Below are 19,606 nucleotides of genomic sequence, written 5' to 3'. Positions count from 1 at the left end.
AGGATTTACTAGCTGATTAAACAAAGAATGCCATAACTCAATTTCAAAGTCCAGGTGGCTGGGAGAGTGTAGGCAGCACTAACAGAAAAGACAGAAATTCAAGGTCATTGATGGGTACAAGTGGACACTTACAAGTACTACATGCCTGTGGGCAGCTGGAGTCCAGGACTAGAGCTTGTCCTGTTGGAAGGCCAGCACTGGAGCTGTGGAGCTGCAAGTTGTGGGAAAAAGTTTTTGTTAAAGAGGACTGGGTGAGTTTGCAGAGAGGAAGGGACAAAGGACGGAGGAGAAGAAACAGTTTTGGTTATGCTTGCTCATCAAATCCAGCCAACAGCCTGGGGAAGCCTGGCTGGCAGGAATTCTCCCAACTGTCTCTCACTGCCTGCGTGCAGGGGCTGCTTCTGCACCTGGCAGTGTGCTTTGGCACACAGGTGTTTGCATTTTTATGTACTTTTGGCCCCTGAACAAGTTTGTGCTTTACCTGTGGATTATTGCCCTTTTGTATTCAGTAAGGCGTGTTTCCTACAGGCATTTCCCTGGCAGCACTTTAAGCCTGGTTTGAGTGGAGGAGCTGCAGCCGGCTCTATGAACTAGGAGCCATGCTGCTGTAACTCTGTTCCGCGGTTGCTCATCATTACTAATTCAGAATGGTTATGGTGTCTCTACCAAAAGCAGTGAGGTTTTAGATTTTTTTTTTTTTTTTGGTAGTGCTGGAAATTGGATCCAGGACTTCACACTTACTAGGCTAGTGCCTTGCCACTGAACTATACCCCTATTCCTTTTTTAATTTTTTATTTTGAAATAGGGTCTTGCTAAGTTGCTGAGGCTGGCCTTGAACTTGTGGTCTTTGTGCCCCAACCTCCTTAGTTTGCTGAGATTATAGGCATGTGCCTTTGTGCTTGGTGGGTTTTAGTGTCTGTGATTTTTACCAGATCTTTTTTCTCATTTACTAATTCAAATTGTTTTAAGATTAGGTCAATGCCGAACCTTCTTTAGGGTGCAAAGATGATCCAGATGTACTAATGTGGGGCTTTCTGTGTTTATGTGATGGGAGTCATTTCCATTGTTTTTTTAGAAATCGTGCAGAGTTCATGTGCCACATGAAGCCCAGTGAGTGGAAATCATCCTCTTCAGGGCCTGCATCTGGAACCTGGACACTAGTGGATGAGGGAGGAGAAGAGGTAACCGTGTCTGCATTATTTCAAGTCATTATTTTTAAATTCTTCTCTGCCAGAAATAAGCACTTTTCATATATTATTTAAGCCTCCCAACAACCCTGTGAGGTAAGTACTGTTGTGATCCTCATTTTACAGATGGGAAAACTGAGGTGGAGGCGGTAAAGTAACTCATCCTAGACCATATGGTCATTAAATATGGAGCCTCCAGAGTCGGTGTGCTGTGCTGTCACTCTTCTTTAGAGTATCCTTCTGTTCAGATAAGAAGATCTGGAACCTGGAAAAGAAATAGGGCCATACCATGTGAAATTTATATTACAACTTTCTTTTGTATAGTAACCAGCTCTTGGAGTTGGGTTGTTTTACCTGTAGACAGTCTGAGTCTGAATAATAAAGAGCTAGCACTCTAACTTAATGTTTATACACATCCTATCCAGATCTTCTCATGTGAAAGGCAGAAACTGTTTTTCTGCTTGATGAGATTTTAATGATCAAAATCCAGCTTCTTGAGATAATGCTTGTTAATTTTTCATTCTGCTGTACACATGCTTAGTGTATGTGTAAGGAGTTTTTCCTCCAGCTGATTTTCAGCTTCAGTGCTTCTTTCTGGTCTGAATCCTGATTTCATGTTCTTATCTAGGATGTCCATTGACCAGGTTTACTAAACCCCTCTTTAAAAGGAGTACGAGTGTACAGTTCTCAGATCCCCATGGCAACTGGGGACCGTGACTGTGTATTTCCTCAGGTGCTCATTCAAAATGGGGTACCCCAACCCCTTCATAGTTATTTTATTCCCAAGACTTGTAACTGGTAGTGGTAAGTGATGTGGATGGTTGCAGACATCTTAGCTAGAGACTGAAGAATCTTCCTTGAGAGCCTTCCCAGGAGCTGGTGTAAAGTAGACTTTTAAGGATTAGAGTAGGGGATAAAAAATATATATATATATATATATATATATATATATATATATATATATATATATATATAAACACAAACATATATATATTTTTTTCAGAGTGTTCTTTCTTAAGAGAGAAGTCTTCTTTTCTGATAGGTTTCCTAAATCTAATCTCGGAGACAGATAATGATTAAATACTTGGCTCTTGGTTATAACTCACTAAATATTGAGTGAATTCAGGAACTTAGGGATTCAGTGAGAAAGTTATATATGCCATTAACTCAGAAAAGGCTGGGAGGAGGAAGGCACTCTGGATCATCTACATCAGTGGTTTTTATACATTAACTCTGTTTTAGAATCGCAGTCAACTTGTAAACCTTGCCCAGGCCCACACCAAGACATCCATATGTTTTAGAGCTTGCATGATGATTGTTATGTACAGCCAGAGTTAAGAACTGCTCTAGAGTTTCTGAGGCTCTCATTTTGTTAGCTGTTTTGGACACTGCATTAGTCTTTTTGTGATACTGTATTGAAAGACTTGAGGCAAACTAGTTTTATTAAAAAAGAGTTTTAATTAGTTCACAGTTTTGGAGGCTGAAAGTCCATACAGTTTAGTGCAGGCTCTAGAGAGGGCCCCCTGGTAAACTGTGGAATACATGCAGGAAGAAGAATTACATCTCAAAATAGGAAGCCAGAGAACTGGGTGAGGCCGGGCTTGGTGCTTTTATAGCAACCCTCTCATAAGAACTATCAAGGGGTCCTATGAGAACTTCCTTAATTCTATCTGAGAGTAGTGCCTCCATGGCTTGAGGGCCTCCCACTAGGCCCCACCTCTTAAGGATTCTACACCACTTCCCAATATTGCTAGCCTAGGGACCACACTCCTAACACATGAACCATAGGGGACCAACTAAATCTAAACCATAGCAGACACACTGGAGCTTAAAAATGGGTGGCTTAAGAAAATTATGAATGAATTGGATTAGTTCCTTGTTGAAATTAAAGTGGTATATTCTTCCAAGTTCTCAGAATCCTTTTACATCCTTGCCTTTTAAAATACAGGTCGCCTTGGTTTCTAAGGTGACTTCAGGGTACTGAATCAATTAAAAAGATCCCAAAGATATTCCCTACTCTGTGTGAACACTGCTGTTTTTATCCTGCTGTCATTAGCACTGATTGACAGCAGACTTTAGTCATCTGTGACAAATATTAATTGGTTCCCCCTAAGTCCGTGAGTATTGCAGTAGACCTTGATTTCGGGGGAAGAGAATTGTAGCTAAAATAATTTGGACTCTACTACACAGCTCTTTAATTGATGTTGTCAAAGCACTGAGCCATTCCTCTGGAGGAATTTTTTTTCTGTCTTCTTTGGGATGAAAATTTAATGAGAGCTGTTTCAGCCTCTGGGAATGGACATAACCCAGATACATATAAAATTATGCTTGTAATTTCAGAAGATTTACAGGCTACTGTGAAATCGAGCCTATAAATCTCTGTCCTGGAGGAAAAGTCCATGAGGACTCAGGAGAATACTATATGTGTACCATGGAGACCTGTGATACTTTAGCTCCTATAACTCCAGACCACAGTATGATCAGATCAGATTAACTGATGTGGCTTTGCCTCTCTTCCCCTAGGACGAAGACCCTGAGACCAGTTGGATTCTCCTTAATGAGGATGACTTGGTTATCCTTTTATCACAGTTTCCATTCCATGAACTCTTTCAACATCTTCTTGGGTTTAAAGCAAAAGGTAGACTAATTTCTTTTGTCATAAAGAAAATGTAGTAATAGCAAGTTCAACACAGGAAGCACCAAGTCCTGCTTCTTGTGTAGGCTCCTGTTTCAGGTTTTCCTGTGCCTGCCTATTCTAGATTTCCCTTCTCTTGTGCTGGTAATTTCCCACTTAGTGCTTAAATACACGAAGGCTGGCTAGTTTGCACGTTGCTCAGTTTAATAAATTTTTTTTTAATTTTGAGCTTTGTCTCAAGTTGCCCATTTCGTATTGACATAGGTGCCAGAGTGATGGGCTTGGTAATTCCTCTCCATCTTGGCTTTGTTTTTTTGTTAAAATATTTATACCTGTATTCTTCACTGTTTTTTGTTTTATAGCTATTACCATTTTTTTTTTTTTTTTTATCTGATTGACTTCCAGGAGATTATTTACCTGAAACAACAAGACCTCAAGAGATGATGAAAATTTTTGCCTTTGCAAACTCATTAGTGGAACTTCTGGCTGTGGGGTTAGAAACCTTTAACAGAGCACGCTATAGGCAGTTCGTGAAGCGAATTGGTTATATGATCAGGTAATATTGCATTTGTGTGTCTGTTTGCTTTCATTCTACTAAGACACAAGTACTACCTATAAGGAATCATGGGTGTTTTATACTTCAGGTCTTAGTTCTCATAAAAAATAAGAATTGTTTTTTCTTCCATCTAACCTACCAGATGGGAAGGGAATTTTATAAATGTTTTCAGTCAAAATATTTGCTTGATTTTTTTCATATATGTGTGTATATGTATATATGTAGGTTATTATTTTTTCCACCCTCTTCCCTCCAGAAAAAAAACTCCATAGAGCTACAAAACTTCTCCCCTTTCCCCTTTTGTTTCCAAATCAAGACTGATTTTAATTCACTTACTTTAGATATGTATCCATCAACTTTATGAGGCTAGGTAAATGTTACAGGATGCCTTTGAAGCCTGGACTCATTTTTCAGGTGTAAAGCAAACCTTTGGTCCAGAGTTAGGAGAGAGGGATTGTGGGAAGAGGGATGGCTGGTGACTTGGAGAGTAGTTTCTTAAAAGCTGAAAGCCTGTGTTACCTATTTTTGTCAGAAGTCCACCCAGTCATTCATTTTCTGATCCTTCTTAGTAAATATGGCAATAAGTAAAATTTGTTCTTAACTCACATATATAATATATGACTGCATGCCTACTATGTGCCGGGACTGTGCTTTTTATTTTATTCTCTTGATAACTTTAGGAAAGATGTTATTATTACTGTTACAAGCTCAATGTTCATTCCTTACATTATTATGCAAGTATTTACATGTGTCACTATTATAGGGTGTTGTGTTTATTCTTCCTTTGTTTCTCCATCTGCTTTCTTTTCTTTGTGTGGATTGCAGGTTCTTCTTGTACTTTGTAACTGTAGAATAGTTTTCTGAATGTTTCTTGCAGTGAGGCCTCTTCTGCTCCCAGCTGTTTACCTTGACTGCGCCTCCATCTCCTGACATACTTTGTTCCCCTCTCCTGCTTTATTTTTATCAGTGTCACTTATGACCTTGTGATAGATTCTTTCACTTTATTTTGTGGGCTCTCTGTTTGTCTTCCACTAGAGTCCGCTTCTGGAGCGTAGGGGTTTCATTTTGCCTGTTATGCTACCTTCGGAACTGGAAGATAGCAAGTGCTCAATAAATATGTGTTGAAAACATTCATCCTTCAAATGTAATGTAAGGATGCTGGTGTTGAGTGAGTGAATGAAAAGTATGGTATTGTCTTTCCTCCTGCTCAGGATGACCCTTGGCTATGTGAGTGACCATTGGGCACAATATGTGAGCCACAATAGAGGCTTGGGATCAGTCCTACAGCCCTACTCCTTGGAAAAACTACAGGTGGAATTTGATGAGCTCTTTTTGAGAGCTGTCCTACATGTGCTGAAAGCCAAAAGGTAAGAACTGATGATACTTGATGAGAACTTCCTGGGCTAATAGGAAAGAGCAGAGTGAAAGTCATTGACTAACATAGATCAGTGTCTTAGTCTATTTCATCTATTTGTTATATTGAACAAATTTTTGGACCTTAGTATCCCTACCTGTAGTGTATTCCCTGTTGGCTGAAATTATATCTGTTTCAGGTTTCTCTCAAGTCTGATGTCTGTTTTGCTGTCCCTGAACTTTTTGGCAGCCATAAGCAGAGGAAGACTTCACACACTTAAGGGAATTTCATTGCACCTAATATACTTCAGTGAGGCACAGTATGTGCTCGTACCTGGTACAAAGTGTTTGCTAATTTTATTTGTCTTATTAGGATTTTAAAATTTAGGAATGTTGCTGGGTGTAGTGACTCAAACACGTAACCAGGTACTTGGGAGGCTGAGGCAGGAGGACTGCAAATTTGAGGCCAACCTGGACAGCTTAGGGAAACCCTGTTTCAACACAAAAAATAAAAAGGAATGGGCTGTAGATCTGTGATAGAGTGCCGTGGGTTCACTTCTCAGTACCACCAAAATCAATTAGACAAACATGTATCATGGATATTGGTCCCCTGGCTTGGTTGTGTGAATGTTTTCTTCTGATCATTCCATCTGGGCTGCTGCTCAGAGCCCCGGACATCTATAAAGCCCGGGCAGGTCACAGCTGCACATTCTCATTGTCTCTTCCAGCCTCTGGCCAGCTGTAGGAGTAGGTTCTGCAGCAGGATCGCATCCTCTGGCCTCCAGCCCCACCCAGCTCTACTCAGGAACTGCTAGCTCTCCCCAGCTTCTGCCTTCTCCTGAGCTATTTCCCTATATTCCCATTTTGCCTCAGTTCTGATTTATTGTGTGTTATGTAGTGAGTTTGAATCTTGGTCTGTCATTTAAGATTACCCTGGCCAAGTCACTTAATGTTTGTGCTCTGTCTTTTCATTTATAAAATGGAGATGATAATTTTGATATTACTTTTCCATCAACCTCATGGATATGTTTTGAGGATAAATTGCAGTAATATGTGAAATACTTTTTAAACCATGAAAGGCATTTCAAATGTAAGTGGTGTTCTTGTATGGTGTCAGATGAAGAACAGAAAAATTTAGAAAAAGCCCAGGATTCCTTAGATAAGTGCTAGCTACTTTTAGGCACTCTGCAGGCACGGGTTTAAGAGAGAACTTGATGTAGGAATTAGATTACTCTTGTGACACGTATACCATAAATTTGATAGTCATGTGAAATGCACCAGATCTTGTATTGGGCCCTGCCTGGAGAGTCAAGGGTCTTCCATTTGTGATCTCATCAAGGGATCTTTCATCTCAGTCTTGAGTTTGCTTAGTTACTTAGTAGCTTCTATATACTGAGCTGTGAACCCTATTTATAACATCATATATATAAACAGAAAATTGTTTTAACTTTTAAAATATTGAGAGCCATTGTTTTTGAATATAATTTATTTTAGAAATAAGTTTTATGAGAACTGGATATTAAAAGCCATGAAGTCTAAATTTATTTGGCACTCTGATGGAAATTTCTAGTGGTAGTTATTCCCTACACCTGAAACCAAACCAAGCCAAGTGTGGTGGCACAAGCCTGTGATTTCAGCTACTCAGGAAGCTGAGAAGGAAGGATTGCAAGTTCTGTGCTAGCCTTAGCAACTTAGTGAGATGTTATCTCAAAAATAAAAAGGGATTGGGGGTAGAACTCAGTGGTAAAATACCCCTGGATATAATCCCGGCATCTCCAAAAAACAAAGAAAAAAAGAAAGAAAAAAAGAAAAATCCCAAAACCAAGCAAAAAACTAGATCAAAAGAGTGTCAACAAAAAAACTAAGCTAGTCTTATTATATGTTTACCACATAGAGAATTTAGTAGCCTGAGCGTACTGTTTTATGACAGTACTCTTAAGGCTGTTATAAGTTCCCTTAATTATTTTGGGATCAGTTATAAAACAGTATTAAGTCCTGTGTGAGGTGTTAGGATAGTTAGTTAATAAGAAAGAAACCTTAGAGCAGTTTCTTTGCCTCTTGTTTGAGAGTCTAGCTGCTACTATTTCTAGGTCACTGTGGACTTGGGCCACTGTGGCTGGCCTAGGTTCATAGATGTGGGTTAGGTAAACACTATTTTTTCCCCCTTTTTCTCTTAGTAAACTTGTCTTTTGTAATTTGTCAAATTTTGTTTTTCTTTTTGATACTGGGAATTGAACTCAGGAGGACTTAACCCTGAGTTATATTTTATTTAGAGATAGGGTCTTGGTAAGTTGCTGAGGCTGGTTTTGATCCTCCTGCCTCAGCCTCCCAAGCTGCTGGGATTACAGGCATGCGCCACTTTGCCCAGTGCAATTTGTCAATTTGAAGTTGTGCTTAAAATGATAGCAAACAGCTTTGAGTGGGTCTCCCCCACCTTTTTTTTTTTTCTTTTAGAGATTTTTTTTAAGGATTTAAAAAATTTGTGATAAAATTTACATATAATTTTAGTAAACATCTCTTGAGTGTTGATTATTTTCAAGATACTGGTTTGGGTTACAGATAATTAAAATACAATACTGGTTTGTGTAAATATGAGTAAGACCTGGTTTCTGCTCTCATATTGCTGGTAGGCTAGTATATGTTTGTAAATTATAGGAACTAAGTTGTTCCTTGCAGTGTGATTTAAGAGTCACTGGAGTATGAGTCACATTGGGCGAATGTAAAAGGTACCCTTTCTTGGGCTATAGATCTATCTCTGTTGGGGTTTGGGAATCTGTGTTTCCCACAAGGGTTCTGGGTGATTTTTCTGCCCACTACAGTGGGAGACCCACTGATGGAAGGGGTGATATTGCCAGAGTCAGGTGTGGGTGGAGTTCTGCAGAGGTGCCAAGGATGAACTCAGATAAGGGTGGAGAAAAGATGACCTTGAGGTGCAGGGGTTGGGGCTTCTCTTCAGTTTGTCTAAGTGCTCTGATACTCTGAATGCAGAGGGCTGTATTTGGAAGTATGGGCCAAGCTATACTGTAGAAGCCACTGGATGTGAAAGTGAGTTTGAACTTCACTTGGTGATCAGTGAGGAGTCATTGTATGGTTTTGATTCCTCTCACCCACCCACTTCCCATGTTTCTGTGTGTACACATGTTCCTGTGTGTCACGTGACACACATGTACACATCTAGGTAGCAGCCCGTCACCTTCGTCTTAAAAGCATCTTTGATTCAAAACCCAGCTGAAGCTTGTATCATTCTCTCTGTGCCTTTGGAACCCCTGTGTAAATTGGGAATAATACTAATATTTATCACCTGGTTTTAGTGAGGATGGAGAGTTGATGTTATATACAGATTGAGCATCCCTAATCCAAAAACCTCCAAAATCTGAAACTTTTTAGCACTGACATGTTGACCTTATGTGGTGGGTTGAAGTTAAATGCAAGTGCACCAAAAATAATTGTGTAAAGTTACCATTAGGGATATGTGTATAAGATACATATGAAGCATAGATGAGTTTCATATTTAGATTTGGTTTTCATTCCCCATATATCTTATTAGTATGTGGAGATATTCCAAATCTGAAAAAATTAAAAATCTGAAACACTTTTGGTCCTAAGCACTTGAGTAAGGGATACTCAAGTGGGTGTGTATATCATATATCACATATCCTGTAACATATATATGACATCGCAGTTAGAACGGTACCTGGCATAAACTAAATGCTTCATGAAGTTTGTTGTTATTGCTATATGTCATTGAGGTGTTTATGACTGAACCGTGTTAGAAAAGTTGTGGCAGTGTGATTTAAGACTTTCTTTCTTTCTTTCTTTCTTTCTTTCTTTCTTTCTTTCTTTCTTTCTTTCTTTCTTTTCTTTCTCTCTCTCTCTCTCTCTCTCTCTCTCTCTCTCTCTCTCTCTCTCTCTTTCTCTTTCTCTTTCTCTCTTTCTTTCTTTTTTATCCTGAGAGCTCTGAGGGTTTGTTTCTACTTTCTTAGTGTGGTATAACTGAATATTATATAGAGTTATTCCTGTTCTTTTTAAAACACACAGACTTGGCATTTGGCTGTTTATGTCCGAAATGCCCTTTGGGACGCTGTCGGTGCCGATGCTCTGGAAGCTGTTCTACCTCATGCACCAGGTGGAGTGTGGGAACCTGCAGCAGCTTTGCCTCTCCCTCCAACCCACGGAGTGCAAGAGGCAACTCCAAGGTACAGCCTCCCCTAGGGAGGCAGCACCAGCTCCCCTGCCTTCCCGCACTTCTCTGTCATGGCCTTCTACTTTTGGGACTAAGAGAATGTTTTTAACTTGTGTACTGATTGATTTTGAAATTCAAGACACAGCTTTGTTGTTTGGATTTATTAGATAGAAGCTGGCATCTCTGAAATCCAAATTTGACTAGTTCCAAATAATGTGTAATAAATGCAGTAGTCTTAACTTTTAGGAATCACTTTTCTGCATGTGTGAAATGATTCAGGTTAGAATGACAGATATATATTGTCTGAAAATCTGTTAAGGTTTTGTACACAGTTTTCCCTAATACCTTTTTTTTTTTTTTTTTTTTAGCTGTATAGTTTTTATAAAATAGGTAAAGAGGTAGACAGTTATACTTTAAAAATAATTTTGGGGAAAACCTGATTAAGGATTAATATTATGCTAACACTCAACTATAGGATATTTGTTTACTATTGTTATAATGTTAAAAATGAAAAAAATCAGACTAGTTAATTAGATATATATTATGATTTTTAATTGTTAATCTGTACATTGAAGAAGACATAAAAGAATATTAATAGGATTTCAGAACATACCAAAAGCTAATTCTATTTTCAAAAATTTTAAACCTTCTTATTACTTAAAATGAAACCATAAATTTAAAAAGCTTTAAAAATTATTGAGCCTTGTTAGGTTCAGTGGCTCATACCTGTAATCCCAGTGGCTCAGGAGGCCGAGGCAGGAGGATCGTGATCAAAGCCAGCCTCAGCAAGTTAATGAGGCCCTAAGCAATTCAGCAATACCCTGTCTCTATAAAAAAAAAAATGCTGGGGATGTTGCTCAGTGGTTTTTGAGTCTCTACTGTTCGCAAAATAGCTTTTGCAAACATTCGTGATATTTTTGTCTTGATTTTTTTTTCCGTTCTAGATTGATGTCTTCGTTCTCCTTTTTCTGTTTCTCCTTTTGTATGTGTGTGTTTTGCATGAGTCCACTTTTGTCTCTAGTTTTCTTTTTAGTCCAGAGATAACTCTGGATTCTTACATTTTTTCTGCTCCATAAAATGCAGTGTCCTGGGGGAGGTGGTTGTGTTAGATCTTTCTTGTGGTGGGACACGGACTTCCAAAGGAGCGAGGTGAGAGCATTTCACAGCCTTTGTCTGCGACCTGGCAGCTAATTTTGTGGGTGAAATAGTGAATATAGAAAATAGCCATTTCCTTTGGATATGGCTGGGATGGTTAGCTTTGGGCAGTTTAGTCTTGGCGAGGGCTCCTTTGTAGTGCCATCTCCCTTTATCCAGTACTTAGAATCTGCCAGGCTCTGTGTTACACACTTGGCAGATGTAGCAGCCGAGGAACCCAGCCTGTGATGCATGTGATTCCAGGCCATGCAGAGGCAGTACCATCGTGGTCTCACTGTGGAGCTCTGGTCCTGAGCTGGAAGTTCTCTCTGGACTCCAGGCTCCTATAGCATGGTATTTTCTCTCTTACTGCCTTTATCACCTGGCACAGAGTTACTGTGATGCAGTAGAGAAGTTTCTTCCGCCTTATCAAGTTCTAACTTTGACGTTGTCTTTGCACTTGACCTTCTTACTCTAATTTGCTATTTTTGCCTCTTCTCATTTGTTTAATCTTTCATGTCCCAAGTTTTGTTGGGAGGCTTGATTTTTACTGTGTTTATGCAAGCCCAAGGTTTTCTCATTTTATCTTTTTGCCATGTTTTATAATTAATAAACATCAGAAATTCTTATTCTTAAATTTTTTTTTTTTTTTTTTTTTTTTTTTTGGGTACTGGGGATTGAACCCAGGGGTGCTTTACCACTGAGCATATCCCATCCTTTTTAAAGTTTTTATTTTGAGATAGGGTCTCACTAAGTTGTCGAAGCTGACCTCAAACTTGGCATTCCTCAGCCTGAAGCTGCTGGGATTACAAGTGTGTGCTACCGCTCTCAACAGAAATTCTTATTTTTTGTAGCCAGTTCTTACTTGAAGTATTGCCTATAGGTGATCCTGAAGTCACAAATAGTTCCCAAAGAACAAATTTTTACTGTTAATTTTAACTAGTAGACTTTTCAGCAGGAATTGTTAAAAGTTGGCTTGTTTCAATTTGACTTCTTTCTGTTTCCATCTTTCTAGTGTGATCAATGCTATGACCACTAGTAGAGTTAAATTTGATGATAAATGTAGAAATGTGTTTATGGTTTTTCCTTAATGTTTTAAAAGCAATTTAGAAAACAATTTTTCTCTCCCATTTGTTCTTTTTATAGAATTCTTTAAAATGTAACACATTTTCCTTATACCTTCAAACATTCTAAGTTTAAATGATTTCTAATTTTTCATTATTCTGAGAATGCTCTGTATAGTAATTTCCATTATAAATCCAATTTGGGAACAGGAAATGAAAATTGGTCTGATAAGTACCCCATGGAATTATTTGAAACTGCAGGAAATTTGGTGAACTACCTTTGATTTGTCAAATGTGTAAATATGTGACGAGAATTGTTGGCTTTTTGCATTCTTACTGTGAAAAATTCCATCAAAGGAATATATTTCCTAAATGATCTTTATTCCCTCTTCTCTGTAAAATTTTCCCTTTGCAACATCTAATTTTTTTTTTTTTATCATGTCTTGCAAAGTTGTTAATACTGCCTCCTAGCAATAAGATGTAATACTGCTAACACAGCATCCTCAGAACTAGGCAAATATATTCTGTATCATTACATTCATGGGTGTTTCAGCCATGGTTATAACTCATTTCTTGTCCCTAATTTTCACTTATAAGCCCATTACCTTTATTTGGAATGTCATGTTTATGCTGAGTAGTTTGTTAATCCTAGTTTTTATTAGTAATGTCCTCATTCTTGTGCCAGGCCATTATCCAGTAGTTTCAAGCATGCCTGTGAAATGGACTGTGCTACTTTGGTGGGCAAGAGCTCTAACACTGAGCTCTGCCCCAGCCTGTGCAGTACTGCTTTGGAAGTTGCCTCACCTAGTGGCAGTAGTGTAGAGCTTTATAGTTTAAAAAGCATTTAACAAGTGATGTGTCATTTAATCTCCTTAAATAATACTTTGAGACAGATGGGGAAACTGAGGCTTAGAGGTGTTAAATGTCTCTTCTTAGTTTGCTGGAATTTCAGGGGCCATTTATCCAACCTTCTTCCTTTTACCTATGGAAATCCATTTCAAGGGCAAAGAAAGACCTTTTGTATCTTTAAAGTTTCTTTTAATTTTGTATCTTCTTTCTCTCTGAAAGAGTAATTGAAGCATATGAATTTTTTTCTTTCTCTACTTTAATTTTCTTGACATGAATTTGCAGACCCAGAACATTTTGTGAACTTTGAGAGGTGTCTTTCTTCCATGAATAGCTCGGAAGAGATTTGTCTTCTGACTACCTTTGCTCAGATGGCTCAAGCCAGAAGAACCAACGTGGATGAAGACTTCATAAAAATTATTGTTCTGGAGATATATGAGGTTAGAATTATTGATTTGTATAAATCAGCAATTTTTTTTCTCTCTCTCATGCTGGGGATTACATCCAAGGGCACTTAACCACTGAGCCACATCCCCAGCCTGTTTTATTTTTTATTTTGAGACAGGGTCTCACTAAGTTGCTTAGGGCCTTGCCAGTTTGCTGAGGCTGGTTTTGAATTTGGGCTCCTCCTCCCTCAGCCTTCCAAGTTGCTGGAATTATAGGCATGCACTACTGTACCTGGCTTGGTGTTGCCTTTTTAGAAGTCTGATATGTTGAGCTTATTATTTGTACTCAGAAGGAGATAGGGAATCAAAGGAGCATCCTTTTGCTATAGGGAGTTTTGAAAACATGAATTATACTCTGCCATTTCCCAGTACTATCTCGACATTTGAGCATGACTTTGGGTAGGCAATAGACAATCTAGCATGGCCTGGCACTTGTAGTTTTTATACTGTTTCCCTTACTATTCCTCAAGCTCTTTTTCTTCATCCTTGCTGGTAACATGGAAACCTGGTTTCCAAGCCAATTTAAAGGAGGTGGTGGAAAGAATATTGGATTTAGAATCAGATACTCTGAGTTTTGACTTGATTCTACTATTAATTACCCATCTTACATCAAAAAAGATAACTACTACTCTGGGCTTCATTTTCCTCATCTGCAAAATGACAGACTGGGATGAGATCCTTGCATTCTTCACTTCTTCTCTGAGCCATCCCTGCTGGTGGAGGAGAGTGAACTTGGATTCCCTCAGAGTCTAGAGACTAGCTCAAACTGGCCACCAGTACTTCCACTGGAGATGTGTGTACATCTAAAAAGCCATGTGCATTTTGTACTTTAGGGTGTTGTGTATCTCTTTATGTAAAAAAAAAAATACTTTCTCCAAAGTATTCAAGTATACTCAAGTAAAATATATTTGAAGACAGTTCTCTGAGTTCAATATTCCAGTTTGAGAATGGCAGACCCGAATGACCTAAAGTTCTTTCTAGAACTTCCTTCAGCTGTCCTATATTTACTTTTGTAATCAGGCACAAGTTTAAAGCCTCCATGGATATGACTCCAGACTGTCTTCATAGCCTGAAATAATTTGGAAGATGTATTTTCACATAAATTAAGTGACATTCTCAGGATCTATTGCTAAAGTTTATTTTCTCGAATAGTGTTTTCCAGTGTTTTGACCATGAGTCACAGTAAAACTACATTCAGTATTACATTCTGACCCTATGTGTGCATTATTGAAATAATAATTAATCTTTCTGGGATGTACTCTTACATTTTTCTATTCTTCTGTTATTTTTCTATTCTATTTCATTATATTAAAAAGTACTAGCCATTGGCATTAATGCATTATAGAGTTTGAAAGATGTGGTTAAAGAGGAATTGGTTTAACACTGATATGTTAGAAACTCTTGTAGTTAGGGATCTTATTTTGGAGACGGGATTGTATATTTTCATGAAATGCATTCTGATTTTTATCATTTTTAGTAATTTCCTCATATTTAGGTAAGTTTGAAATCAAGGGACTGTCATTATTACTGACAAACTTTGGATATATTTTTTAAAAAAAAACTTAGTTATCTGGGATCTCACTGTGTTGCTAGACGATCCTTGAGTTCCTGGGTTCAAGCATTTCTGCTTCATCCTCTTGAGTATCTGGGGCCACAGGAAAGTGCACTTAGGTTGACTCAGACCTCCTTTTTAAAGGAATCCAGCACTTTAGAGTCATTGTTATAAATGTTGCCATTTTCACGAATTCTGTCTCCTCCTGGGTTGTGGCCTTAAGGTAGATAGTTTGCTGTCTGACCTTCTGACATCTTTTTGAACAAGATGTGAACTGAGGCTCAATGTGAGATTCTTTCTGTTTTATCTGAGAAAACTGTGGAAATGTGTTTTGACTGATTGTTATTTAAAGTGCCATCTCTACTCCTCCTATTCCTCTTTAGGTATCTTATGTCACTCTCTCCACCAGAGAGACTTTTTCAAAAGTTGGTCGAGAGCTTTTGGGGGCCATCACAGCTGTTCATCCTGAGATAATTTCTATCCTTTTGGATCGAGTTCAAGAGACCATTGACCAGGTTGGAATGGTAAGCACACTGGCTCTTTATTTGCTTTTGTCTTTGTTTTTTTAATCATGAAATAATGGAGCATTGTCAAAAATAGGAAGGGTATGACTGTGTTACTCGAGGGCACAGTAGTATGAATAGAATATTTACTGTTACTGTGTGCCAGAATCATAATTTGTTTGCCTTTTATGCTTTTTATATTTTACACTTGGAAGAAATAACTGGGACTGAGAAAGAAGGCCAGTTTGCAATCAAACACAAAATTAAAAATAGTAATTTAAGTTGAGCAGGACACAGATATAGTTTATTTCTGTCATTTATTGTAATCCCTTTTGTAATCGTCATGTATTTTTAAAAACAGCTTTATTTGATAATTTATGTACCATGGAGTCCACCTATTTAAAGTGTACACGTCAGTGTTTTTAGTAAAATCACTGATATGTACAGCCATCACCATAGTAAACTTAGAGCATTTTTATCACCTCACAAAGAAACTGCCTGCACTTTAGCTATCATTCTGCTCCTCCTTCCCTCTCAGCCCAAAACAACTGCTAATCTGCTATTTCTCTGTCTGCCTATTCCAGACATTTCATATAAATGGGATAAGTATGTGGTCCATTGGAAGTGGTTTATTTCACTTAAAGTGGTCTCCTTAAGTTTCATTTGTGTTGTAGTCTATGTCAGTTTTCTTCCTGTTTAAGCAGGTGTAATATTCCATTGTATTTATATATTACCTTTTGTTTATTCATTCATCTGTTGATAGACACCTGGGTTGCTTCTACTTTTTGGCTACTGCAGGTAATGCTGCTATTGAACAGGGTGCACAAATATCTCTTTGAGACTTTGCTTTTCAGTTCTTGTGGGTATATATCCAGAAGTCAAATTGCTGGGTCATATGGTAATTCTGTTTTTAATTTTTTGAGGAACCACCATCCTCTTAATGCATGGTGCCTTTTCCTTTTTAAGAAAAGCATTGTATCTCACAATTATATTTGTAGGTGATTATATTGAAATAAAAAACCCTTCATATGCAGTTCAATACAGCAGCATATTTTTGGTTATACATTTTTGAGTGATGATTTAATGGAATGAATTTCAGACAAATGTACAGTGAGTCATATGATTCTTTTAGTTGTATTGAGCTCATGTTGTTTTTCTCTCAAATGTTTTTCTGTTTTTGGCAACACATTTTCAACTTGGCCATGATACTTCTAGTAGTAAATTATGTCCAGAAATATACTTAATTGTAAATGTAAACATTGGAACCATACTGCTTTTTAAAGTACATCTATAAAATGCTTCCAGTCTCCATTTATACAAGTGGTACTGTTGTGCTCTATAAAATTGCTGAGGCTTTTGGAGGGACTTGTTCAAGCTCACTGTGCCGTCAGATGAATGTGATGGCTTTGACTTTGCGCTGGTCTTGATTCAGCCTCTAACCCCAGCATCTGGGAATGAGCTGTGGGTGGGGTCCTGAACTTCACAGACATCCTTGGCTGGTTTTAGAAGGTAACTTTGTTTTCTAAAGGCCTAGCATGAGAGCACACATCCTGTGTGGAGATTACTCTGGGTGAGGGTAGTAGTTGATAAGAACCAAGTCTTTGGGACATTCCAGAGTATAGAATTCAGAGGTATGTTGGCTGACAACCTGCACATTGATGTCATATTTTCCTTTTAGCCTCTTTTGTGATTTCAAAGATAGGCTTACTTTAGAGGATACATTCTCCTTTTGTTAGTGAAATCTGTGTATCTTCCCTAGAACCTCTTCAAGTAAAATTTGTGATTTTTTTTTTTTTACTTTCACTGAAAACATCAATGTACTTTAGAATACACTATGTGAATTCTATGTTGTTGAAAGAATTCTTACTACAAGGTTTTTTGATTTCTTTCCTTAGTGCATCTACTGGAACCTTCATTACAATATTGAGCGGAAGTAGAAGGGCAGACATTCTTGCCTCAGTCTCTGTAAGGGGAAAAAAGAGTTCAAAAGTTGACCTTTTGACTGGGCATGGTAGCCCACCCCTGTAATCCCAGCCACTCAGTAGGTTGAGGCAGGGGGATCTTGAGTTCAAAATGAGTCTCAACAACAACAAGGTGCTAAACAACTCAGTGAGACCCTGTCTGTAAATAAAATACAAAATAGTGCTGGGGATATGTGACTCAGTGGTTGAGTGCCCCTGATTTCAATCCCCAGTACAAAAAAAGAAAAAAAAAAAGTTGACCTTTGGTGTGGAGGGTATAGTTTAGTTGTTGGAATTTGCCACTCCTTACCTCCCCGCCAAGACTGCTTTGAAACAAATAAAAATATCTTTTTAAGTGCTTTAGAATAAATAACTATTTATAGTGCATTTTAGAAAAATAAATTGAATGACCATCCCTTGATTTATTGTTTTTAAATTTGTGTCTTAGTATGGTGGTTTACATAAATTGAAACGTAACCAATTTACATATTAAAAGATTATCTTTACAAAGGTTATCTAAGTATAGTTTTGGTGTATCATCAGTTTTAATACTGATTCAATTTGGTTGTCTATAATTTCAGTTTAACTTGTCTAAAAGTCATATAGAACTCTACTTCCTTTTGAAGAAAAACTTTGGCAGCATCATAACATATTTTAGTATTAGAGAATTGTCCCTAAATTCTGAATTTTAATTACTATTGTTTTCTTTTTAATAAGGTGTCTTTATACTTGTTTAAAGAATTGCCTTTGTATCTCTGGCGACCTTCTGCCTCTGAGATAGCTGTGGTTCGGGATTGGTTACTGAATCACAACCTGACAGCGGTGAAGAATAAACTGGCCTGTGTTATTTTAGAAGGACTGAATTGGGGATTTGCTGAACAGGTATGTGTTAGAACCAACTTCAGAGATGGGAGATTCTAAGAGTCTCAATTTCAGGAAAGCATTCTCTTAAAAACAGTAACATTTCCAAGTACTGTATGCATGGTCTGCACATTCTTTTAGCTGTATTGGAGTTTAGAATCTTTAATTCTGTTTGCAGAGTGAGCATCCTTTAAATGAAGATAGAGTGTTCCACACTGATAATTCTTCCCTTTATCCTTAGAACATATGTTTTTGTTGTTTCATTTTTGTCTAATTACTGCATTTACTCCTTATTGCCTTTCCTGCCTCTGGTCCCTTTTTCTCTTGTAATTTATCTTGCATGTCTTTGCCAGAGTTGTTTTTCTAAAACATCATCAATTAATTATGGGCCTCAGTTCTGAGCCTTTCTGCCTGGGTTCTAATTTTAGCTCTGCTACTTCCTGGCTGTGTGACACTGAGCAAGCTTCCTGCATTCTCTGGACCTTAGTTGCTCATCTGTAAACATTGATTTAAATAGGCCTTCCTCATAGTGTTGTTGTAAGAATTTAATGAGTTAGGATGTGTAAACATTGAGGATAGTTCTTGGCACATGTTAATTACTTGGTTTTGTGGTTTATATTAATAGTTTATTATTAAGGGTATCATGTCTCTAAAGATGCCACATCAAGTGGTTTTGACTATTTAATAATCTCTCCTGTCTCTTTACTGTAGGCCTTATTAGTTATCTTCTTGATCAAAATATTAACATCTTAAAATAAAAATGGGGGAGAACTCAAGTCATCTGCAACTCTCCGCCAGCTTTGTTCTGGGCAAATCATTTAATCCTGGCAGCTTTCATGTGTAGTTTACATTAACTGAAGCCAGGGAGTTTTCCTCTTAGGGCTTCCCTGACCACTGGGACTGCAGAGCTAGTGGAGGAGCATCAGGGGCTGTTCTTCACCTTCACATTCTCCTATTTGTGAGTGGAGCCCCCAGAGAGCTGGATGAAGATTCCCCTGTGAGAGTCTCTTCACTCCTGCCTTAGAGCAACTTCTATGCAAGAGTTAGGGAACTGATTTTTCCAAAGCTGCAAAGGGAGATTGGGTGGGAAATTTGTAGGCTACTTGAGGCTCCTGAAGCATATTTTATCTGTTTTGTTGTTGTTATTATTATTACTATTTTTGGTACTGGGGATTGAACCCAGGAGTGTTCTACCAATGAGCTCCATTCGAGACCCCTATATACAATTTATTTTTAAATTTTGAGATAGGGTTTCACTAAGTTCCTGAGGACCTCATTAAGTTGCTGAGGTTGTTGTAGAACTTGTGATCCTCCTGCTTCAGCCT

The 19,606-nt window shown here is 38.0% G+C and overlaps 1 protein-coding gene across 2 annotated transcripts in view; it reads left to right on the top strand.

Moving 5' to 3' along the window:
* Epg5 (ectopic P-granules 5 autophagy tethering factor) overlaps positions 1 to 19,606 on the top strand; it is a 104,825-nt gene that overhangs the window by 19,988 nt on the left and 65,231 nt on the right. For both annotated transcript variants that reach the window (XM_047526427.1, XM_047526428.1), the window contains exons 7-14: positions 1,076 to 1,181; positions 3,711 to 3,825; positions 4,228 to 4,378; positions 5,590 to 5,745; positions 9,770 to 9,927; positions 13,244 to 13,398; positions 15,340 to 15,480; positions 18,138 to 18,302. In XM_047526427.1, the coding sequence (XP_047382383.1) occupies positions 1,076 to 1,181; positions 3,711 to 3,825; positions 4,228 to 4,378; positions 5,590 to 5,745; positions 9,770 to 9,927; positions 13,244 to 13,398; positions 15,340 to 15,480; positions 18,138 to 18,302 (1,147 nt within the window). The remainder of the gene's footprint in view (positions 1 to 1,075; positions 1,182 to 3,710; positions 3,826 to 4,227; positions 4,379 to 5,589; positions 5,746 to 9,769; positions 9,928 to 13,243; positions 13,399 to 15,339; positions 15,481 to 18,137; positions 18,303 to 19,606) is intronic.

Source organism: Sciurus carolinensis, chromosome 15, assembly GCF_902686445.1.
Source record: "Sciurus carolinensis chromosome 15, mSciCar1.2, whole genome shotgun sequence".
Classification (NCBI taxonomy): Eukaryota; Metazoa; Chordata; class Mammalia; order Rodentia; family Sciuridae; genus Sciurus; species Sciurus carolinensis.
The sequence above is the reverse complement of the archived record's forward strand: the minus strand, read 5'-3'. Positions and strand labels throughout refer to the sequence as shown.